The sequence below is a fragment of the Lepidothrix coronata genome, unplaced genomic scaffold (assembly GCF_001604755.1).
Source record: "Lepidothrix coronata isolate B3197 unplaced genomic scaffold, Lepidothrix_coronata-1.0 Scaffold165, whole genome shotgun sequence".
Classification (NCBI taxonomy): Eukaryota; Metazoa; Chordata; class Aves; order Passeriformes; family Pipridae; genus Lepidothrix; species Lepidothrix coronata.
In genome coordinates this window covers 619235-643085 of record NW_016690345.1, presented here as the reverse complement: position 1 = coordinate 643085, position 23851 = coordinate 619235, and the positions used below count along the sequence as shown (strand labels likewise).

The following is a 23851-nucleotide window of genomic DNA, read 5'->3' as shown; positions in this document are numbered from 1 at the left end:
AGCAGCAACAGCAGCACTGACACCACTGACCTTTCCAGCATAAACCGGTTTGCAGAACCCTGTGGTGCACAGCAGCTGGCAGTGCAAACTGGAGCGGGACATGTCCCACCAGGCAATAGCTTGTCACCATGTGAAGAGAGGTCTCAAGAGAAGCAGGGAGGGCCCAGCTGCCTGTATTCTTCAGGTAGTTTTTTTTCTCATGCAGACGAGGCAGCAAGCCAGCTGCATTACTTGCCCTCCCCCTGCACTGCCAGTGCCACCAAATGCACTCTTAGTGTCCCTTCAAGCCTTGGACTCTTCCAGAAGTTACGAAAAAAAACATTCAAGAAAGAAGCTCTCTTTCTTGACTGGATTTAGGTCTTTTTTTCATAACAGACATTCCTGGTTTTGTTTTGTTCCTCTTTTTGATTTGACCTCCATGCAGAGAAGCATCTATGGACCACCAAGGGGCCATGCTGTTTAGTTCTAGTGTCCTCTAGACATAAAGCTGAGCATCACCTCTTCCTCCATATGCTGGTGACAAGTGTCACTTGAGTGTTACCTGTGAATGTCCTTTCAAAGCTTGGGTTCCTTTGAACACATACATACTTCCCAAGAACTTTTCAGGCTAGATCTCTTAACTCTTCTACTGCTTTAAGTTATCATAACCCTACACAAAATGCACTCCCATGTGCGGCTGGACCTTGAACACTAAAGATGGTCATTTTTTGAAGTGGTTGTTTATTTGGCCCTTCACTCCATGGGTTGTGAGGGCTACAAAGCAGTGCTGTCAAGCAAAGACTTTTGTACCCTTTCAGTATACACAGGCGTCACCACCCACACGGTGACCTGGAGGTGGAAAGGACCTGCTGCATGCACATACACTGGTGGTCTGGCCAGGTAGGTGAAGAGAGAGGAACATGGATGTGTGCATCTGTGTGGATCAGGGGTGATGGAGCCAGCACGGGCATGGGGTGGTCAGGCACACACCTGGAGAGAAAGCATGGAATTGGAAGGTCCTGATGCACTCTCCATAGTTCCACCACATAATCCCTCCCTGGCAGAGAAGCTAAAGCAGTTTTAAATAATCCATGCTCCAGTAAAGGAAATATTTTAATCACCTAGCTTTCAAGTCAGTGTAAAAATCTACATTAGTGGCCCAGTGACATGTCCCAGTGAAAGAGAAGTCTTCTTTGTCACAGACAGGGTTTTCAAGGAGCATTGACTGGCTTCTGTCATCCCAGCAGAGTTAGGAGGTTGTGCATCATGTTTAACATGTAACTTGTGTTTTCCCACAGGCATCTGAATACCCTGAGGGACTGCTGAGATGTTCCGACAAGCCTTGTTTTCCACTCTCCTTTGCGTGGCTTTAGTTCCTCTCCACGCTCAGCTTGATGTGGACAATGGAGATGTCAGTCCTATTGCCTGTGCAGGTATTAACCCAAATAATTTGGGTCACCTTTATGGGCAGCAATTTTAACAAAAGCAGTGGCCATGATGAGTTGTAGAACCTGCTTGCAAGGAACTGACAGTGGGGCATTCCGCCTCTCCTGCCCTTTGCACTCCTGTGGTAACAATCCATCTGTAGAGAACACTGTCCTCCACCCAAAATCACAATTCTGGGTTTGCATTGGACTGCAGAGAGGTAGAGATGGAAGAGCTGGGGTCTGCCAGTGGAGATGGAAGAGCTGGATGGGGTCTGCCAGTGGTGGGCTCTCCCAGCAGATACAGTGACAAACACCAGTTCAGTCTCCAGCACTCAGCTCTCTGTCTGATGCCATAAAATTGTTCGCTTTAGATGTGATGATTTCATCACTTTTCAGTTGCAATGCAGAGGTGATTTACTTGTCCAACCTGACTTCTACAAAAAAACCCAAGATTTTCGAGATTGATTCAGTACTGAGCAGTGCTGTGTTAATGGTTGGAGTCTATGATCTTAGAGGATTTTTCCAACCTTAAGGATTTTGTGGTTCTCTAGCAGGTCTTAGAATTTAGAAGTCCTGGGCACTGGGGAGCCACCTAACCCAAACACAGATGTCAGTTCTAGACCTACGTGGGACTTGTGCTTTTTCCAGGACTGCACTTGGTCCAGGTTTCTGGGGGACAGTGCAGGGGGTGCATGAAGTGCTCTGACATGGTCTGAATAATTGTCTCCATGCAGAAAAGAGGAACTGCCCCATCAATGTCTACTTCATCATTGACACCTCAGAGAGCGTTGCTCTGCAGACTGTGCCCATCCAGAGCCTTGTGGACCAAATAAAGCGGTTCATCCCTGTGTTCATCGACAAACTGGAGAGCGAGCTCTACCAGAACCAAGTCTACATCACCTGGCAGTTTGGTGGGCTCCATTACTCAGATGTGGTGGAAATTTACAGCCCTTTGACAAGTAGCAAAGACATTTACCTGCCCAGGCTGTCCGCTATCAACTACCTTGGCCGGGGCACCTTCACGGACTGCGCCATCTCCAACATGACGCAGCAGATCCAGACCCAGATGGCCACCGGCGTTAACTTTGCCGTGGTCATCACCGACGGCCACGTCACCGGCAGCCCCTGCGGGGGGATGAAGGTGCAGGCCGAGAGGGCACGGGACATGGGGATCAGGCTCTTTGCGGTGGCCCCCAGCGAGAAGGTCTACGAGCAGGGTTTGCGGGAGATTGCCAACCTGCCGCACGAGCTGTACCGCAACAACTACGCCATCACGCAGAGGGACACGCTGGACATCGACGTCAACACCATTGACAGGATCATCCAAGCTATGGTATGGGCAGGCGGGGGGGACAAGAGAAGCAGTGCCTGGACGTGGGGATCATTTACCCCTGTGCTGGGCTTTTGGCAGGGCTCTAGAGAGCACCTCTAGCAGGGAAAATGGAGTCTCTTTCTGGTACTTGCCCAGGACTCCTTGGTTTGTGCCTCTTGTTTCCTGGCACGTCTGGGCAGGCTGCCACCTTAGTCCTGGCTCTTGCTGAAGACCAGACCCATACCCCATCCTGCTCCACATCCAGGGGCACATGGAAGAGTGTGCCACACTGAGACACATGCTCACCATCAGCGTAGTCTCTGAGACCCCACATATGAGGCACTGTTAATGGGGGGCTCTGCTGAGAACATCTTTGCAGCCATGGGGCCTTTACCACCTTGCTTACCTCACCATCACACAGCCCTTCGAGGAGGGGTGGGATGCTGTCTTTCCCTTGGGGCTGACCACCTTAACTGATTCTCTTCATCCTGTTCTCTCCTTTGCAGAAACATGAAGCCTACGGCGAGGTAAGTGAGCAACATCTTTATGCCGGTGCCACACGACATAGGTTTAAGTTGCCTCAATTAGAGAAGACCAGCTTGTACCCCAAATCAGCATGGACCTCTGTGGGATGAGTCTCTGCCCACCTGTGGATCAGTGCAGAGTCTGGGGGCACATTCCCTTATCCAGTGGTTATAATGCCACACTGGACTCCCTCCCTGCCTCCCCCTCACCTGTAATGAGTTCAGGTCTATGGTATAGACTCGTTTCATCACTTTGGAACCATGTTCCTGTTCTGTAGGTGCTGCGCAAGCTGAAGCTCCTGCCCTGCTGGTACCACAGGGACAGGGTTTGCATACAGAGGGAGGAGTATGCAGGTGATGATCCAAAGGGCATGCCTGTGCCCTGAGGACCCCAGTGAGCAAGCCCCCCCACCTCTGATGCTTGGCAGTCCTGTTCTTTCTGTCTGGGCCCAGAGCCAAGCTGTAATGAACCTGCTCATGGAAACTTTCCGCTCTTAATTGATGGGCAGCACTTCTCAGGGTGCTTGGTGCTGCCTCAGCCCTGGCACAGCTGGAGCCACAGTAGATTTTAGCCCTGAGTTCATGAGAAGAGGCGTGTGGAAAGCTACGGATGCAGAGATGAGCTGGGTTTTGGATGCACGTGAAGCAGTGGCATGCTGTTTAATTAAACACCTCCTGTTTAATTCCTTGTATTTCAGTGCTACAAGATGAGCTGCCTGGAGATTGCAGGTCCACCTGGTCCCAAGGGATACCGAGGGCAGAAGGTAAGTTGCTCTAAGCTGTGGGAAAGACAATAATGCCCGTGCCTGCCACAACCACTGCAGCATGCCCTAGATAGACCCCAGCTCAGCTGCCTTCTCAAGTCGCCCTCAGGTGGTAAATAACTCACCAGCATCTGTCTTGGCCCTGAGAGACACAGTAACACACAGCCAGCACTGGTGTGCCCATGTCTGTGCCAAGGCTGCCAGCAGTGCAGAGGGACATCCGAGCATTTGCTGTGTACCTCCAGCACCCAAGGACAACAGGAGCGAGGCAGCAGCTGTCCCTGAGCTTCCCACTCTCAGGAGCAGAGCTCTCACGTGCACAGTGTCCCACTGTCCTGCCCCAGCTCTGTGTGCTCCCGTCCCCATACAGTCTTTCCCTGACTTCCCCAGAATGAAGGAGGTCCTGCTCGGTTCGAGCAGCTGCAGGGAGCAGGATGCTCCCAGAAACTGCCTTTTTCTCAGTCATCACCAAGGCTGGACTTACATTCGTTTTTTCTTTCCTTAGGGTGCAAAGGGGAACATGGGTGAGCCAGGCTCCCCTGGGCTGAAGGGACGACAGGTGAGTTGTGGGAAAATCCTCCCCTCCCTTTGCTGGGGCTACATCTCTGATGACGTCAAGCTAACTCTCCGCGTCTTCCTCTCTGAAGGGCGACCCAGGTATTGAAGGTCCCATCGGATATCCTGGTCCCAAGGTAAGAATCCCATAGCCAACGGCTGAGCTCTTTGCATGGTAAAGAAGGGGGAGCTTTGCTTCTCCCTCTTACCTGCCCATTTCCCAACCCAGATCCCTGCGCTCTGCTGCCTCTCTTCCTGGTGCTTTCCCAGGCGCTAACACAGCAATTTTCTTCTTTTTTTTCTGTTTGTCTTTTCTTTATCTAGGGTGTCCCAGGGCTGAAAGGAGAGAAGGTGAGAAAGAAGAGACAGAATCGCTGGCTGGGCACTTGGCAGAGGCTGTGCTCCTTTCTGATGCAAAGAGATTAGCTGTAATGGGGAAGGACAACAACCCTGTAACACCATAATTGCAGCCATGGGGAGGGATTTCCAAGGGCATCCCAAAGCCTGTCTCCTCCTTCAGGCATTGTTCACGGTGAGGTGCGGTAAAGTGGTGATGATTCTAGGAGGCAGATGGGTGGGGGGTGTAGGCAGTGCCTCACTTCCTGTCCTGTTTTTCTCCCAGGGAGAAATCGGATCCGACGGACGGAGGGTAAGAAAAGACGTTTTCTGACTTGCATGTTGTTCCAGCTACCAACCTTTGGAGTGTGTGTTAATAAATCCCTCTTTTTTTTCCCCCCTTGATCCCAGGGTGCCCCCGGTTTGGCAGGCAGGAACGGCACTGATGGACAGAAGGTAACCGGGAGCACTGGCAGCAACCCCATAATGTCGCTGCTGCTGTTTCATTTCTTTACCCTCTCTCAACCCCACGGGCTGTTTAGTTTCTCCTATGCCACACGCTGGCTTTCCGTTCTGACTGAGGTTTCTGTGACCTTATTTGCACACTGTTCTGCATGTCCTGTAGAAATACACGAAGTAATTCAGGTTGTAGAAGTGAATCATAGAATATCCTGAGTTAGAAGGGACCCACAAGGATCATCGAGTCCAACTCCTGGCCCTGCACAGGACACCCCAACAATCCCACCACGTGCCTGAAAGCATTGTCCAAACACTCCTTGAGCTCTGCCAGCCTTGGGGCTGTGACCACTTCCCTGGGGAGCCTGTGCCAGTGCCCAACCTCCCTTTTGGGGGAAGAACCTTTCCCTAATATTCAACCTAATCCCTTCCAACACAGCTTCATGCCGTTAAGTGTTGTCCCTCTGTCAGCAAGCTCTCTGCAGAACCTGGATGTGTAACCTGCTCTGTGCTCAGGCAGAGGAGGTGATACGGCTGGGTAACTTGTGTGTAGATACCTTACCTTGGTGTTAGTGACCCCTACAGGACATGGACACAGAAAGCTTTGCAGAAATTTGCTTTTCAAGGCAGTTCATCACAGAATCTGAAATTTCATCTCTTAACTACTGCTTGTTCTTAACCTTAAAGCCCTAAAGCCAAGTTCAGGGGCCTCGCAACAAAGTCCCTGGCTTTGTCCACTGGCCGTCACATGCTGGCTTTGCTCTGCACCATCTCATATACCCAGCCCAATATACCTGTGAGGTAATAGCAGTTCTTCCCATTCCTCAAATGCCTGCTGAAGCTCAAAAACAACCTTCAGTCCCCTCCACTCTCCAAAACACTAAAGCCCTTCAGTCTCCCCCATTCTCTATCCGGGACAAGCTGTCTCAGCACTGATGACAAAGCTGTTTTGGGGCAGGGAGCACGGCAGTCCCTCTCTCACGGCATCCCTCAGGCAGTGTGGTTGCTGCACACCTGAGCTGCTCTGACATGAGATGCATGGGAGAGGACAACCGTGGACATGAGTGACCACCAAATCCAGCCTCAAGGGATGTTTCCATCACCCAGGGCACGTGTGCAGGATGAGCATGCCTGAATTCCCACTGCCACTCAGGGCTTTACACTGCTCTCTCCTTCTCCACTTGTCTCTGCACAACCCACTTCTGTTTAAGGAATACACTTGCTATTTATTATCTAGCTGATGACAGGTAAGGTCAGCAGATGATGCTAAAAATTATTAACTGTTAACCAGAAAAGCTGTGTTTTCCTTCAGACACCTACAGCTTCTCAGTCTTTTTCTTTTGAATGCAATCTCTCCAGGGCAAGCTGGGGAGAATTGGACCACCGGGATGCAAGGGTGACCCTGGTGACAAGGTAGGAACCAATCAAACTCATCAACACATCAGTTGTGTAGCTGCTGAGTGAGTTACATATGTAGAGAGATGGCCAATGAGAGGTTACTGGCCTGTTTTCCTGCCAGCTGATCTGATTCCAGAGCTGGGATCCCTGGAATGGGGAGCACAGCCTGATTTTTCTGTGCCTCCTTTCCATGTATAAGTAAGCTGGGAGCCCCTAGTGTCCCTCCCCTCCACAGAGAGAGGAGGAGCTGCCCCTTTCATCCACACTGCAACAAGCAAAAATTACTTTGGTCTCTAGAGCAACTTTCTAAGCACTGGCTTAGAAAATTTATTTTATTAGAAATTTTATTTATTTTGCAGGGAAAGTGTTCCCACTGTGAAATGTGTGGTTCTTTGTCATTTCCCTCCACAGGGCCTTGATGGCTACCCAGGAGATGCAGGAGACCAAGGTGAAAGAGGAGATGCAGGCATAAAGGTACAACTGCTCTGGACAGACAGCTGAGTGTGGGCAGAGGCCACCAGTGGGGACAGCTAAACACCATTCCCTGTATTTACTCCTAAATCCTACGCTGCTCATGGAGCCCCTAGACCTTGGGGTCTGGATCCCATCACCAGGCACAGGAGCTGAGGGAAGAGCCTTGCTGGCCCTGCTCCTTGGGCTGCTCATGGTGCAGCGTGCTGCTGAGGCAGGCAATGACCATTGCTCTCTACCTGTTTCAGGGAGATCCTGGCCGGCCTGGTCGCAGTGGACCCACGGGACCTCCAGGAGAAAAAGGAAGCCCGGTAGGTTCATGCAGCGTTCAAATGCCTCCAGTGTGTCTTTCTGTGGTCTGCTCCATGTGGCACGGAGCTGGAGCAGAATCAACTGCATGACCATGCTCAAAGGTGGCTGCATGCCAGGGCATTCTGATGATCCTGCTGCTTAGCCCACCAGCACGGAGAATGCACAAGCCCCCAGGTGGTCGAGGGAGCTCTCCCACAATATGTGTCCCCACCGGTACAATGGAAAATGGGAGAGGGGACCACACAACGCTCCTGCAGCTGCCCAGAACAAAACAAGGATGGGTCTTGAGCGTTCATCCAGAGCAGAGAAAAGCAGACGAATTTGGAATGGTTTATCTTCCTGTCCGATCCATTCGTAGAATCACGGGATGGTTTGGGTTGGAAGGGACCTTAAAGGTCATCCAGTTCCAACTGCCCTGAACCTGGCCTTGAACACTTCCAGGCATGGGGCTGAGATAGCCCCTCTGGCCTTGGGCAGGGCAGGATGGATGCTCTAAGGAACAGATGACAAGCCTAGGTTCAGCTGATGGAGGGAAGGTGATAGAGCATCACACTACTCCAAGGCTGGAGCCCATGCTCGTGGCAGTGATATTTGGGCATGTAGGGTGTGTGGAAGCAGAAGCTGGATGCTCATACACACCTCTGCTCAAGGTGGACTGCTTGACACAACAAAAGGAGGGGTGTGCACCTTGACTTCTCTTCCAACAAACTATTTCTTTTTCTTCTCCAAGGGACTTCCAGGCAATACTGGAGCTCAAGGGCCTGCTGGAAACAAGGGAACAAAAGGTGAAGCAGGATCCCCTGGACCCAAAGGAGAGCCTGTAAGTGTCTGAATAGGTCCCTGGACAGTGGGCACACCACGGGAACCTGATGCAGTTCCATGGATGAGCACTGAGAAACTCCCCTGTTCAGTTTGCATGCCCTGCCGTGTACATCCCAAAAGATGTGCAGATGCTGATCTCCTCTTGTCTCTCCCATCATAGAGCAGTACTCCCATAATACTAACCATTTGTTAACCATTTCAACCATTTCAATGGTTAACCATGTTAACCATTTCACCTTAGAGAAGCATCCCACAAAGGCCTGGCCTTTTTTCTCCAGCAAGCTGTTCTCTAGCAAGTTCCCCAAGCCTCTGGCTTCTCGCAGGAGCTCACAGAGTCAAACTCTGGTGTCCATTATGGTAGAGCTCTCTGAAAAGGGCAGTGTCACAATATCACTGGTGCCACACAGACCGAAGTTAATATGATGGGGCACTGCAAATTTTGGGGAGTGGTCTGGAGACGATGTTCCCTGGCACAGCTCCACCAGCACCACGGGACAAGAGCCCAGCCAGCTTGTGTCCTTGTGGGGAAAGCAACCTTGGATGAGCTGGAAGTAAATCAAAGTCTTTAACCCTGAGGGAATGAACCAGGAGTGTTTGTGGTCTCTGTGGTGACCACCCCCCTGAAAGAACAGTGTGGCTGTGTCTTCCCAAAAGGAAGCATAGGCATCCCTGCTCCCCTGCTGCCAGGCACACACTCGCTAAGGGGGCAAGCATACATCCCCCAGGCCCAGGGGGAGGAGGTTGGGCAGCCAGGTGTCACTGTGGACATCTGTAACATCCATCTTCTCACTCCATTTATGTGACTTCCTGTATCTGCCAAGGGTCGACGTGGAGATCCAGGGACAAAGGGCAGCAAGGGCACTCCTGGGGGCGCAGGAGAAAGGGTGAGTAAAGCAAGCGCCCAGACCATTGCAAAAGAACCCGAGATGGGTGGGACTGATGTGTGTGATCTGCTACTGCCCAGCCATGCAGTGTCCATCACCAGAGCTGGGAATCAGAGATCCCACTGTGCTCTGACTGTGCCCACTGCCTGCCCTGCTGTCATCAGGCACAGCCTCTTCAAGGGCTTGGTCCAGAAGGGGGGTGAAGGGCACTGAAGCTCAAGGTTAAGAGACACATTCAGAGGGCCCGTTGCCCTGACACTGTTTCAAGCCAAGAACCACCAGATCTGAGAAGGGCATTAGGCCTTCTCACTCCATATGGCATTGGAGATAGAAAGCATTGGAGGCATCCCTGACCAGGAATATCTTTACCCTCTTCACAGGGAGATCCTGGTCCAGAGGGTCCTCGTGGTCTGCCTGGTGAGGTTGGAAACAAAGGAGCAAGGGTAAGCATGGGGCAGGGATTGGTGAGAGCCAGGAGGAAGGGGAGCACTGCTGCCATCGGGGCAGCTTGCCGGACTTCCCTCCTTATGCACATCTGCCTCTGTGTGTTCTTGTGTCTTTCTTTGCTGTACAGGGAGACCAAGGATTGCCGGGACCTCGAGGTCCTCCAGGTGCTGTGGGAGAGCCAGGCAGGATAGTAAGTCATGCTTGGGCATCTGTGTGACCTTGTCCTCCCTCTGCAGTGAGAGCTTGCTCTACTGGCATAAGCTGCCTGCACTGATCCTCCTGCACTGACCTGCATGACTTTTTCTCAGGAAGGCTCAAAAATTAGCCCAGAGGCCCCTGAATAGCTTCTAGTGCAAGGAGAAGTCTCAAGACCCAGGAGTCACTGCTTCTCCATCACTCTTGGTCCCAGGTGTTTCTATGACAATATGGAAAGGACCCTCAGGGTGGGTCACTGGGGGGGAGAGGGAAGATAGGATTCCACAAGCATCCATTTGTCCTGGGCCTGTGATTAGTCCAGCACCCCACTGTGACAGTAGTGCTGTGACATCCATGTGGCTCTACAGGACGTGGGAACACAAGTGCTGAGACAGTCACTATCACAGTAAACTCATCGGGAAGGGAGATGGTCCTGCAGCACCGTCTCAAGAGCTGGGTTCTCCAGCACAGTCACCTGGGTGGCCGGGAGAAGAGATATGGTCCCTCAGGGAACATTCTCACCAACTCCCCCTGCTCTCCCCAAAACTTTCCTTCAGGGATCACGTGGGGACCCTGGTGACCTGGGCCCAAGAGGTGACGCTGGACCACCAGGACCAAAGGTAAAGTTCATGAACAAAACTCTGTATTTGAAAGGGTGGTGTTCCTATTTATTTATTTATGGGGGGGAAAAGGCAGTTTCCACTGCAGAAACTTGTGTGCCTTGGAAACAGAATTAGACCTGAGCCTCCCTATGGGGCAGAGATGTTGCTCTTGCTCTAGCCAAGGCAGGTCTGATTACCCCCTCACCCTGCAGAGATTCAGGGGCGCCCCCTGCATGTGACATCCCCAAGACCCTGCAAATCCTTGCTCCACACAGCCATTCCCAATATTTCAGGGCCAGCTGTAGAAGTCTTGGCTCCTGGTGGTGTCTTGCCCAGAGAGAAGACAAAAATGGCTGTCACACCAGGCTTCACAAGGTCAGAAAGGCTGGGTTTGGTATCTCATGGGTCTTTTTTTTTTCCTACCAAAGGGTGACAGAGGCAGACCTGGCTTTAGCTACCCTGGACCCAGAGGGCCACAGGTATGTACTCCTCATTCAGCACACAAGGAAGTCTGTCCTGGTGGATGTTGCCAGTGGAGCTCAGCAGCCTGAAAGAAGAGGGAAAAGGAAGGAAAATGATCAGGGAGTGGTGCCTGTGATGAGGAGAAAGGGGGTTGAACACCAGGATTGAACCTAAGCACAACTCCATCAGTCTCATGGCAGAGGTGCTGGGGACCTCAGCCTCCCTCATGGGGGTGAGGAGGTGGCTGTGCCCACCACCCCAACCACCAGCCTAAAGCTACACCTGTTCTTCAGCTTCTTACCCCTCAGTGCAGACTTTGGGTGTGCCCATTGCAGGGCCAGTACTGGTCGGGCGCTGACCTCTCCCTCCTCTTCCTTTGTAGGGTGACAAGGGTGAGAAAGGGCTGCCGGGACCCAAGGTGAGTGTGTTTGTCTCCATCACCTGTTTTTTTTTGTACTGACTGAAATGCCAAGGAGTTGTCTCCCACCCCTCTGGGTTAATGGCTGAGGAGCCTGTCCTGCCAGCAGCTGCCTGGGCTTTTCCTGCAGCTGCAGAGCCTGACTATATCTCCCAAGCCCATCTCCATTTGAAACCATCTGAAAAATTCATTGCAGAACTTCTTTTTTCTTAGTTAATGCCTGTGTAAACACTGTTTATTTGCTCTGCACTGAGCTGCTCCTTTAGAGGATGCTCTCCCGGGCCAGGCAGGCATGTGTTTGTGATGCAGCAGTGCCTCTGCCTGAGCACATCCAGATGTGCTCCATACTGGATCTGTTTTTCCTTCTGTCGAGCAGGGAGCAAGAGGTGACCTTGGACCAAAAGGAGTGCCAGGGACCAAAGGAGAGAAGGGGGAACCGGTAAGCAGACTTCCCGTACTGTCCGCAGGGTCAGGATCCCCCTCCCACACCCCTGCCAGGCATGCAGGAGCTGACACTGCCCGCTCTCTGCCTGCTCCGTGTCCGCAGGCTCAGCTGCAGCAGGCTGGGGGCTGTGCTTAGCAGGGCTGTGCCTGACGAGAGGGTCAGGAGGAGCCCTGAACACCAGGGGCTACATCGCCAGCCTTGCCCAGGAAATAGTTGACCCTTCTTTGCTTCTTCCCCAGGGTGATCCTGGCCCAGGAGGCGAGCCTGGATCCCGTGGTCCACGTGGTGAAGCAGGCCTTGAGGTACAGTCCCATGGCATTGTGTCTGAGTAAATGCTGTTGGAGGGGACATCAGCAGCCAGATACATATGCGGCCTCACAGTGGGCCTTCCCTTCCCAAACCTTCCCAGACCTTCCCTTCCCAAACCTTCCCAAACCCTCCCAAACCTTCACAAACCTTCACAAACCTTCACAAACCTTCCCTTCCTTTCCCTCTGCAAAATGCCACGTTTTTGACGTCTCCAATTCCCAGAAAAGGAACTAATGGGAAAACTGTGCCTGAAATCCCTGTGCTCTTCTTACAGGGGACCGTCGGCCCACCAGGAGACCCTGGTCTGACTGTGAGTAGTCCCTTGTGCTCTTCCTGCTGGGGCAATCTGTCTTTGCCATGCACAGCCTGAGAACAAAACAGGGCATCAGGTCCTGTTGCATGGCAGAGGTGGCCTATGGCTTCCCATGGGGGCCAGGGAAAGAAGGAAAGAGGGCTGGCTGGGTGGGAGGGGAAGGGGGAGCCTTTTCCTTAGAGGGGACAGAGGGAAGCATTCACCCTGCACCCCTTTTTTGGCAGGATTGCGACGTGATGACCTACGTGCGAGAGACGTGCGGATGCTGTGGTGAGCAGACCATCACCTCTCCCCAGGGAAGGGGAACTACCACTTGAGGGATGGGGAAAGGGGGTCAACAGAGGGGTCATCTCATCCTTCTGCTCCATGAGCCACCCCTTGCGCTGAGCTGCCATCTGTGGATGCTTGGTGTGCTCCTCTTCCTCCTTCCTCGCAGGAAGGAGCAACTGATCGAGCAAGGAGCACATCTTGGTCTCCATCGTCCCATGCATGGTCTCTTCTGTCCTGGTGGCTGTTGTTCCCACCATCACTGACCCTCGTGTTTTCCTCTTTCTGCCCTCCTCCCCAGACTGTGAGAAACGCTGCGGGGCCCTGGACATCATGTTTGTCATAGACAGCTCGGAGAGTATCGGCTACACCAACTTCACCCTGGAGAAGAATTTTGTCATCAACGTGGTCAGCAGGCTGGGCTCTATTGCCAAGGATCCCAAGTCACAGACAGGTCTGGACTGTGTGGGGACAGAGTGGGACATGGGGAAAAGAAAAGGCTCTTGGATCTCTCCAGCTTCCATGTTTGTTTATTTTCTGTGGCTTTTCATGCCAATTGGGCAGGTCTTTGAGTTTCTCCGCTTTTCACTGAGGACGCAAAGCCAAGTAATGTGACGCTTCATTGGCAGGTGCCCGTGTTGGGGTGGTGCAGTACAGTCATGAGGGGACTTTCGAAGCCATCAAGCTTGATGACGAGCGCATTGATTCCCTGTCGAGCTTCAAGGAAGCAGTGAAGCGGCTGGAGTGGATCGCTGGAGGCACCTGGACACCATCTGCCCTTCAGTTCGCCTACAACAAGCTCATCAAGGAAAGTAGGAGAGAGAAAGCCCAAGTGTTTGCTGTGGTGATCACAGATGGGCGCTATGACCCCCGGGATGACGACAAGAATTTAGGGGCCCTTTGCGGTAGAGACGTGGTCGTCAACACCATTGGCATAGGAGACATGTTTGACCAGCCAGAGCAGAGCGAGACCCTGGTCTCTATCGCCTGCAACGAACCCCAGCGAGTCCAGAAGATGAAGCTCTTCTCAGACCTGGTGGCAGAGGAATTCATTGACAAGATGGAAGACGTGCTCTGCCCAGGTCTGTACCTGTCCGTGCATGGTTCTTACTGGAACTGGAGTTTTGACCCCAGAGTTTGGGATGGGGGGCATATATGATTGCAGAGACACTGTGTCCCAGCAGGTTGGCCAGTAGCTGGGTCATTCATGGTGGGGCTGACCTTCATGTAGCCCTGAACTAAGAGTCCTTCCTCAAATATGGGCCAGCTTTTTGGGGCAGTCCTTTTAGGGTTCCATGTAAGGAACCTTGTTCTGCCATGCTGACTGAGTCAGTGAAGGGAGATGGTAGCACATCACTCAGTTTTCCTTGTTTCTTTTCCTTCCAGATCCACAGGTCGTCTGCCCTGAGCTGCCCTGTCAGACAGGTAAACATTACAAGTATCTTCACGCCATCTGCAAAAAGTCCAGGGGGAGAGTGCATGAGGCTCAGGAGTAGGAGACAGGGGGTGCAACTCTGTCCATTCCTTTTGGATGGCAGGAGTTTGAGAAACAGTGTCACTTTACACGAGGAGAGGATAAAGGGTTTCATCTCCTGCTCTTTTCCCATCTCTCTTAGTTCTCTGCACAGGTAGGTACAAGGGCACCGTGCGAGTGCGCCAGCATGGCTCATCCCTGATATTTCTCCCTGCCCAAATTCCTGGGAGCCACCTGGTTTTGACCTCCAAACTCAAGGCAAACCCCCCCTTGCTAAACTCTCCCACTCCTGTGACCTTTGTATCAGGATGCTCCTTGGGAGTGACAGGGGCAGAGCAGCTGGCAGAAATCAGTTGGAAAATGACAATACAGTGGACCCAAAGCTTTGGCTTCTCTAACGCTGGCTGTATTTGATTAACAATTAACTCAGGGTGTTGGATTAAAGGGAAAGGCTATAAGAATCCTCTGGTATCAAGAAGACAGCTGCTGCGTGCTGAAGGTAGCTTGACTTGGTCACGTTTTGCTTGTTGAGGGGCAGATATACATCCCGAATTCCTAGAGATCCTGTCTGTCTGAGTCCCTGTGCCTGTTTAAATGCAATAGATGCACTCTGTGCTGATACACACAAGTTTATAGGGGACTTAAGTTTTGCCAGTTCCTGAGATTTTTATCTCTACTCTTGCCATGAATGTTTTTGTGGAGAACCACAGTTTCAATTGAGCCTTGTACAGAATATCAAATTTCATTTTGAAGTAAGTCCCTTTGCTTCCATACCAAGGGAAGGAAAACTGGTCCCAGGATGCATAGAAATCTGTGAAAAGCTATAATCATTCCGGTCTAAAATCTCTCACTGGTATTTTGAGTATTTGCACCTGGCCACGCAGGGGACACAATGTCCAACCGTGACGGTGAGCTCCTCTGCCGCGTCCTCTGAGGAGCTTTGTCCTGCGAATCCATGCACAAGGAGGTGACATCCCCATGCCACATTGGTGATTGCTCAGGTGTCTTCAAAGGTTTTGGTCTTAGCAGCGTTCCCATTTCTGAGGAACCAAAGCAGTGACACACTCGTTCCTCCTAGGCTTGGGCCACCAAAGCCCTCCAAAGCAAGGTGAAGTTGGCAGTGCTTTCCTTGTAGCATGCTTGGGTATTTCTGTTCCTGATGCAAGGTGAGAACAGTTCGCTGGTATCTGACAGTCCTGGGGACCAGAACAGAAATGGCTCAAGGAGGCATCTGAAGGGGCTCCCTCTGGGGTGAATCCCTCAAGCCATGCCGTGGGCAGACCATGCCAAGTGCAGGCAAGACCTGTGCCCTAGAGAACACAGGAGGTGGACTGATGTGGCAGGGTAGTGTGGGCCTCCTGTCAAAGTGCCAGTAGACCTATCTCAGCATGGGCAAAACTTGTGCTAGCTCTGGTAGATCAAATTTTAAGTAATAGGTAGAGATTTAGGGGCCCTTGGGCAACGAGCCTTCCACCCCCCACACCAGATGGTCCGTGATGCGTTGCTGCCATCATATTTGGAAGGATTTGCAATGATCACACTTGCCTGTTTGCAAGGGAAATTGTTGGATGGGATGTGACATAAGGCACATGAGAGAGCCTGGGGCCTCTCTGCTTGGTGCTTGACTTCCTCTGGTTCTCCAAGAGCATCTCCTAAGTTAATGCCAGTTCCCATGCAAATCCTCTGCATGAAGACCGTGTTCTGCAGAGGGCATGTGAATGAGCTAGTAAGGAGTACATCCCATCGTGGTTCAGCCAGACAGGCCCAGGTCAGGGACACAGCTACACCAGTCCTGTTCTTAGCCCCATGGCTGTCAGAGTGGCAGTCCTAACACTTTTAAGGGGCAAATCAATTGTACCCCAGCTTCAGCTTGGGTGTTATCAGCAGAGCACAGAGAAGGGCAGGTATCACATACACATTGTTTCCCCCTCATGCTGCCCCAGTACTTTACCTAAGGAAATCCAGATTTTCCTGGTTTTGAGAGAGACCCATGTCTCTTATCAATTACTGCCGTACTAACAGGATGCTCGAGGGTTTAAATGCTGAGCAAATCTGACCACTTGCTTCACAGAAACCGCATGACACTCTGTGAGGCTCTTGCTAACTCATGCAGAAGGCTTTGCTTTGAGCTTTGGGGGTTTATTCAAAGTTAAATTCAGCGCAGCCAGGTGCAGATGGAGGCTCTCTGGGTCCTGACTAGTCCAGACACTACACAGCTTTGGCTAGAGTCACTGCCTTGAGGCTGAGTGCCAGGAAAGGAGGTCACATAATGCTGTCCCTTAGATGTCTTTCTGCCTTACAGCATCACGTGTATGGTTTGCACGTAGTAGAGTCCAAAGCTACATGATGGGTGAATCCCATCTGCAGAAAGAAGTTGGACCCCATGGCCTTTTTCCTGAGCACTGCCCTTTCTCCATCATGCCTATGCTGGATGAGTAGGAACTGGGCAGTTAAGGTTTTGTGTAATTTTCTAAAGTCGCTCAGTTTATGTGTGAAAGATTTCAGTACAGATCCCATGGTTCCTCAGACATAAATGGCATAAAGATTCAAAACCTGGCTTTGGTCTTTACTTCTCTGTCCTCGTTAGCTCTGTTCTTCTCTGGTGCACTGCAAGTAGGAAAGCCAGGTAGCTTTCAGAGACACAGCCATTGCTAGCGAGCCCTGAAAATATTCTTTTGACGCTCACTTGCAGATGACAGGAACCCTGGGAGCGTAAACCCACTTATTTTCCGCCCCATGGAAGAGGGAGTCAACATAAATTTCCCCAGCACCATATACTCGATCGCCCAGTTCCTAAACTCCACGCGGGAATCCCGGGACCCCAGTGTGTACACCCAGCTGGTGGCCACTTTGGCCTTTACCGCCGAAAAAGCCAAGTTTGCCACTGGAAATGAGCGGCAGGAGTGGATGGACTTGTTCATTGACACCTTCAAAATGGTGCACAGCGAGATTGTGGGGGACCCAGAGACTGTGCTAGGGCTGTGCTGAGACCATGGTTAGAGGTCACGGGGACGCAGGGGTTGAGCGGAGGTGGTAATCATCGTTCCTCAAGTGCCTGCTTGGCAGAGGGGACAGGTACATTGGTAGATGCTTTTAGTTTAGGAGAAACAGAGGCAGTGGAACAGCTTGGTTGCGCTCAGCCGGGGGTGGGACACAAGGAGCAGTCCCCTCCAGCTCAGCTGGCTGATGAGCATGGCAGCTTTCCCCAGCAATGGCAAGGGATGCTCTTGCTTTGCCCGCTGCTTTTTTTGCAGAGAGTCTAACGATGCACTTTCCCTGTGCATTCCTACCTATGTCTTTGGTGACACCCTCTGAAGCATCTTGCATCCTCTCTCTCGGTTATTGTGGGGCTCTCTTTGGTTCCTGCCAGGCTGACAAAGCAAGGTGCAATTCCTGCTCGCCAGTGTCTCTGTGGAACCCCTCAGTGAGCAGCTGGGGGTGTGGGAGGGAAGGAGCAAGCAATACAGGAGAGGGAGCACCCTCTCCTTCCATTGGGAGTACCTGTACCTGGGGAGTGCTTCTCTCAGAAGCTGTTTGAGCTCCCTTGGCCTTTCTCTGCTTGCACATTTGTTCTTCTTCTGTCTTAATTAACAACTGTACCTGTCTGTATCCAAAAGACAGATATTCTGTTACATAGGGCCGGGTGGTCCAAAGCAGAAATCCTTGACTGTGCAGTCACACCTCCATGTCATGTGTTGTATCACACACTCAATTACGTGAGCTGTTTAAAAGCAAGTACCTAAACTTGATATAGCACAGCCTATTTAATCCACACCCAGTGCTGGTTTGGTTCAAAGTCCACAGACACACCCCTTGCACTGCCGGTCTGTGTGTTTAGGCAAGGAGTGATATTTCCATCAGATCAGGGGCCCCTGATTTTCAAAGGTTAGGCAGATGTGTTCCATTCCCACCTCCATTTTAGCTACTCTCAAGCCATATTTAGAGGAAATGGAATTTCGTGTGCAGACACAGGAGTAGAAGTGCTTACTCTAACTGGCATGGTATTATTGCAATAAAGTCTCCTGAGCAAATGACATATTTAATGGGCAGAAGGGAGAGGTACCGTCTTCAGAAATGTGATTGGGCTGTAATATTTCCAGGTGTAAAAAGTGGAGCCAGTTGCCAAGCTCAGGCATGGGAATTGCCTGCATCTAACTTATTTCAGCGTTCTCTCAGGGTTTCAGCACTTTTTGCACCCAGTCTGTGGGGACAAGGAGCTCAGAGATCTCTGCTATTGCCATAGAATAGAGGAAAAAGAATTCTGAGCACTTTACATGATGTGCTCCATGTTTTAGGTGAAGGCAAAAGGATCAGGCTGTGCCTGAATCTGGTCATAATTTTCATATTCTAGATAGTCTGTGCAAATCCAGGCTCCCTATTCTGCTTCGATTTTTACCCCAAAATTATTGTGACTTAGTCTATTGGGATGCAGGACTGAACTCAGAGTAGTTAAGCTGCTCAGCCATGATGCCAGAGGAAAAGCCCCTAAACCCCACTGATTTGAAGAGAACATATCAGGGCTGGGACATTTTGCTGAACAAAATGAGGATTGGGAAAGATTTCAGCAAAGGGTGTGTTAATTTCATTTAATTTCATCACACAGTGGCTATTTATTTCACCTCCCTTGGAAATAATTTCTAGCAAAACATTGAAAACAAAGTTTTTTACCTCTCAAAAACCTTCAGCTCATTGGTGGGGGGCAGTGGGAGAGGGAGAAAATGTCTCTTTGCCTGAGTGGTGTTTGCACTGGCCCTTGGTGGCAGGCAGGTGAAGGGGTGTTTTTTTAGCATAATGCTGGCTAATCCCTCTGATAAAACCTGATGGATTTCATCTCAGCAACAGTTCCTTCAGTGACGCTGTTGGGCAAAGGAAAGACACAGATAAGGATCTGGATAAAGGATAATTCCCCACCTCCCCAGAGACACAGGAGGGCCTAGGAAAAGGGGAAACTCCGAAAAGGGCAGGGAGATCAATCCCCACCTCACTTTCATCTCCACTGTCAACACAGTGAAAGAATAGAGAGAATACGAGTTCCCCGGGCTTTAGAAGAAGCAGCAAAGTGATGTGAATGGGTGGGGTTACTCTGCACATGCATGCAATTAGATGGGTTGCTAGGGGGTATTTCTGCTTTTTTGTGCTGCCCTCGACAGACATCCTCAGCTGTGCAGTATGGTGAGCTACAGGCATTCGTGCCTTACTATAAGCCACATGAGAAGGACCAATGCAAGATTTTAGTTGGCCTAATTCGTGGTGCCCCCGAGAGTTTCTCTCCCAGTTAAGAACAAGAATCTTTTCCCTTGCTACAGGAAAGGGTGGTTGGGTCCTCAGCCTCTCAGAAATGGGAACAAGCTGCAGCCAGAGCATGACACCCAGCAGGACAAACCTAAGGTTTTGCTGCCTCACATCTGTTACATTCCCATATGTTAAAGGCACCTTATCAAACAGCTGGAAGGCAGCCCTCTCCAGCTGTGAGGGCCAAGCAGCAAGCGGAGTGTCTCCGGGAAACACTCCTGTCAGACGTGCACTGCACTGTCGCTGACGCTCCGTGGAGTGGTGCTGCTCCCAGCCACCCCCTTAGCTTAGCTTGGAGCTCTTAAGGCTTGCTCTGGGCCACGTGGGAGGTGGGTCAATGGTGCTTGTCATCTCCAAAAACATGGGTACATGTGGGCAAGCACTGGGGGAGGCTGTTAACACCGCTCCAACATGGCACGCAGCCCTCGCTCCTTACCCGCTCGCTTCCACCGGCTTTCGCAGACCCTCACGTGGGTTTTGCACTGTGTGGTTGCAAGGCCTTCCTGCCTTTCCCCCTCCACAACTGCACGGAACAGGTGAGGACGAGGAGTGCAGGTGCTGCCAAGGCAAAGTATCCTTGCAGCAGCAGTGCCTGCATACCAGGAACTCAGGACCAGCATACCATTTAGACAACATTTCTCACGGAAGATTGGGCAAAGGTGAGTATGTGCCTTTATTGCTTTAAAGGAGGGGAGGTACCAAGTGATAGAACAAGAGGAAATGGCCTCAAGTTGCACCAGGGGAGGTTAAATTGGATATTAGGGAAAATTTCTTTGCTGAAAGGGCAGTCAGACACTGGCACAGGCTGCCCAGGGAAGCACTGGAGTCATCATCCCTGGAAGTGTTCAAAATACATGTACGTATGGTGCTTAGGGATATGATTTAGTGGTTAACATGGTGGTCCTGGGTTAATGATTGGACTTGATGATCTCAGAGGGCTTTTCCAACCATAACAATTCTGTGATTCCATGATTCTGTGCTGAATCCAGGTGTAGCATCATTCAGCACCAAGGAGGCTCTTTGTCGGGTTGGGTTTGCTCATAGTGCAAAAATTCAAGCTCATGTGATACTCCTATCCCCAAAGTTACCCCTCCTTGCCTGAAACGGATGCTGAGGCTGCTCCAGAAGCTCCTATTCCTTGCCAGTCATGCAACACAATATGGCAACATCTTTGGGACTTCACCCTTTTGAGATTCAGTCTTAAGAGCCACAGAACTACTGAAAAGTGGTATGGCCATTGTTCTGCTACGGCCAGCTCAGGGGGAACACAGAGGAACACCGAATGCAATACACAAAACTGCAGAAAAGGGATGAAGCAATGGTCCCTTACTATCAGTTGACTCCAGAGATAGCTATTTTCTTCTTTTTTTTTTTTTCCTGAGCTCATTCACTTCATGTTCATATATTCATATGCCCACTTCATGGACAGGTGCTGTTCTGCATGACTAAAGAACAATGTCCCACTGTGTTCCCCCCAAATATCAGTCTGATATCTATCACCAAAGCTGCTTTACTATGAACAAGTGCACCAAGAAAATTAGTCTTGTTTTCCACCCAGTCTTTATAAGCTCTTCAGGAATTAGTGATTGCTGATTAAACTAAACTGGGTGGAAAGCAGGAAAACAGCTTCCATCCTAAAAATCTGTGTGTGCATTGATGGCCTTAGACTGAAGGAGGGAAGGCTTAGATTAGAAAGAAATTCTTTAAGGGTGGTGAGGCACTGCCACAGGTTGCTCAGAGATGTTGTGGACACCCCATCCCTGGAAATGTTCAAGGCCAGCTTGGACAGGGCTTGGAGCAACCTGGGCTAGTGGAAGGTGTCCCTCCCCATGGCAGGGGACTTGGACCTGGGTGATCCCTAATATTCCTTCCAACACAAACCATTCTTTGATTCTGTGGTAAGAATAACTCTGAAAGTAAACCACTCTTCAGAAGTAACCAAGAGGTTTGCAGGTGCTGCCTGACATTAATCTCTGGATATTCCTCTCACAGATGAGAGCCGGGAACTGATGTAAGACAGTGGATGTAATTGTGGGACTGAGATGTGCAGACCTGTAATTTCATTGAAGTCGTTCATAGGTCCCAGAATTAACATTCATTAAGACCTCGTGTCTGGGAACTGAGGGCATCAGAAGCAAAGCTCCTCCATTATGAGCTGCAAAGACAGGCTTTGGCAGCAGAATGGGGCTGGTCCTTCTTTGGACAAGGGTGCACACAGGCAACTGCAGCCCAAATGGCCTGAAACAAGCCCCAGACCTATCCCTTAGTCTTCTTATTCTCCCAACTCTTGTCGTCTTCTTCCCCCTGCAGAGCTTGCTGTGGCCCAGTGCACCCAGCGCCCCGTTGACATAGTTTTCTTGCTCGATGGCTCGGAAAGGATCGGTGAGCAGAATTTCCAGAGTGCCCACCACTTTGTGGAGGAGGTGGCCCGGCAGCTCACGCTGGCCAGGAGCAGCAGCGACAACATGAACGCCCGGATCGCGCTGCTGCAGTACGGCAGTGAGAGGGACCAGAACGTGGTCTTCCCACTGACCTACAACCTGACGGAGATCTCCATCGCCCTGGCGCAGATCAAGTACCTGGACTCATCCTCCAACATCGGGTCAGCCATCATTCACGCCATCAACAACATTGTGCTCAGCCCAGGGAACGGGCAGCGACTCGCCCGGCGCAATGCTGAGCTCTCCTTCGTCTTCATCACCGACGGCATCACGGGGAGCAAGAACCTGGAGGAGGCCATCAACTCCATGAAGAAGCAAGATGTCATGCCCACGGTGGTGGCCCTTGGGAGTGACGTAGACATGGATGTCCTGCTGAAGCTTGGCCTCGGGGACCGGGCAGCCATCTTCCGGGAGAAGGACTATGACAGCCTCTCCCAGCCCAGCTTCTTCGACAGGTTCATTAGGTGGATTTGTTAAATGAAGGGCGCGCACACATCCTCCTCTCACTGATATACACACCCCTGATATTACCTCTTGTATTTTCTTCCCTCGTATATTTGCTAGCCCAGAACAGCTGCCCTCAGGGTCCTCCTTTCTAGTCAAAATCCAGAGCTCTTTATTGATTTTCATGATGAAGAGTCATGTATGTTACATTTATGGTGCTAATTAAAACCCAGATCAAAGGAGGATACAGAGCCATATAAAGCTTTACACACACCAAGCCATGACTTGTGTATGTACTGTAATCCTAGGAGGGCTTATCAGAGAAGCAAGAAACCTTTCCAGTGTAGCAGGATGAATGAATAACTGTAGTTTTCAAAAACTCTCAATATTCCTCACTGTGTCTTGCTCCTCCTTCCTGGGAGCTATAGGATGGTGTGAGAGGTTTTGCTGCCTTCCACAGTTGTCTGCAGATGCTTCTTTTGGGGGTGTATCTATCCTAAATTTCACAAATCATCTCTAAGATCTTTATTTTCCTGTGGGCCATATCTCCTGTGATTCCTTCTGCCATTCTGCCCTTCATCAGAACCTGCTCATTTATTACTGCACCCAAAATCCTGTCTGAGAGGGGCCTCCTAGCATCTCACAAAATACCAAGCAGCCACCAGAGCTGCCTCCCTGTCACCCCAGTGTGCTCAAAGTGTCAATGGCGCCTTCATCCCACCAGTATCTGTTGAGCAATGCCCAGATTTGAACTTGAATTGTGCTGTCTGCAAAAATAAACGAACCCTTTTCACCCTACCCTGAGAAAGCCTCTATATTCTGTAGTTCGTCTCATTTTATTTTTTTTTAATTATTTTTAATGAGCAGCTGGTTCTCCTGGTTCTAAGCTGATAAGTCCAGATAATCATAGAATCACAGAATGGTTTGGGTAGGAAGGGAACTGAAAGGCCATCTCATTCCAATCCTCCTGCCATGGGCAAGGACACTTTCCACTAGACCAGGTTGCTCCAAGCACTGGCCTTGAACACTTCCAGGTGCACCCTGGCCCTGCACCCTGGCAGGGCACATCCAGACTGTCGTGTCTCACCACAACACAGACAATGCCTTCATTCCTCACCTGGTTCATGTTCCTCACCTGTTCATGGGTGAGGAGATCTCAGGTGCCTCTCTTTGAGGGACTGTGCCTTTCCCCACCACAAAGGTGCCATTGCACCTGACTTGGGCTTTATATGCATTTTCTTCAGCGCATCTTACATCCAACACACCATCCATGGTGTGTCACAAGTCGAAGGAGCCCTCTGAGGACATGTCCTATAAGGTGGTCAAGGTAGGATGGAGAGGAGTGTGGGTTGTGCATGGGGCAGAGGTGTTACCCAGTGAGAGAGTTTGATTTGTTTTGGAAATGCTCCCACTTCTGATGTTGGAACTGGGGGTACGTTTAGCAGTCCCTGACTCTGACCTGCTCTGGACAGTGCCCATCCCTGTAACAGCATTTTTTGCAG

The 23851-nt window shown here is 50.9% G+C and overlaps 1 protein-coding gene across 2 annotated transcripts in view; it reads left to right on the top strand.

Annotated features, from left to right (window-relative positions):
- The window catches only part of COL6A2 (collagen type VI alpha 2 chain), a 28808-nt gene extending 5655 nt beyond the window's left edge, over positions 1 to 23153 (top strand). The window contains exons 2-28 of one of the 2 annotated variants that reach the window (XM_017829610.1): positions 1278 to 1412; positions 2141 to 2739; positions 3225 to 3245; positions 3941 to 4006; positions 4512 to 4565; positions 4654 to 4698; positions 4886 to 4912; positions 5184 to 5210; positions 5309 to 5353; positions 6713 to 6766; positions 7163 to 7225; positions 7471 to 7533; positions 8265 to 8354; positions 9178 to 9240; positions 9621 to 9683; positions 9815 to 9877; positions 10440 to 10502; positions 10913 to 10963; positions 11329 to 11364; positions 11741 to 11803; positions 12049 to 12111; positions 12393 to 12428; positions 12656 to 12701; positions 13000 to 13152; positions 13328 to 13780; positions 14085 to 14123; positions 21775 to 23153. In XM_017829610.1, coding sequence (XP_017685099.1) covers positions 1307 to 1412; positions 2141 to 2739; positions 3225 to 3245; positions 3941 to 4006; positions 4512 to 4565; positions 4654 to 4698; positions 4886 to 4912; positions 5184 to 5210; positions 5309 to 5353; positions 6713 to 6766; positions 7163 to 7225; positions 7471 to 7533; positions 8265 to 8354; positions 9178 to 9240; positions 9621 to 9683; positions 9815 to 9877; positions 10440 to 10502; positions 10913 to 10963; positions 11329 to 11364; positions 11741 to 11803; positions 12049 to 12111; positions 12393 to 12428; positions 12656 to 12701; positions 13000 to 13152; positions 13328 to 13780; positions 14085 to 14123; positions 21775 to 22382 — 3060 coding nt within the window. In that variant the 5' untranslated portion in view covers positions 1278 to 1306 and the 3' untranslated portion in view covers positions 22383 to 23153. Of the gene's footprint in view, positions 1 to 1277; positions 1413 to 2140; positions 2740 to 3224; positions 3246 to 3940; positions 4007 to 4511; positions 4566 to 4653; positions 4699 to 4885; positions 4913 to 5183; positions 5211 to 5308; positions 5354 to 6712; positions 6767 to 7162; positions 7226 to 7470; positions 7534 to 8264; positions 8355 to 9177; positions 9241 to 9620; positions 9684 to 9814; positions 9878 to 10439; positions 10503 to 10912; positions 10964 to 11328; positions 11365 to 11740; positions 11804 to 12048; positions 12112 to 12392; positions 12429 to 12655; positions 12702 to 12999; positions 13153 to 13327; positions 13781 to 14084; positions 14124 to 16864; positions 18204 to 21774 lie in introns of those variants that run through there. The other variant, XM_017829611.1, reaches the window with a different exon arrangement.
- The last annotated feature ends 698 nt before the right edge of the window (positions 23154 to 23851 follow it).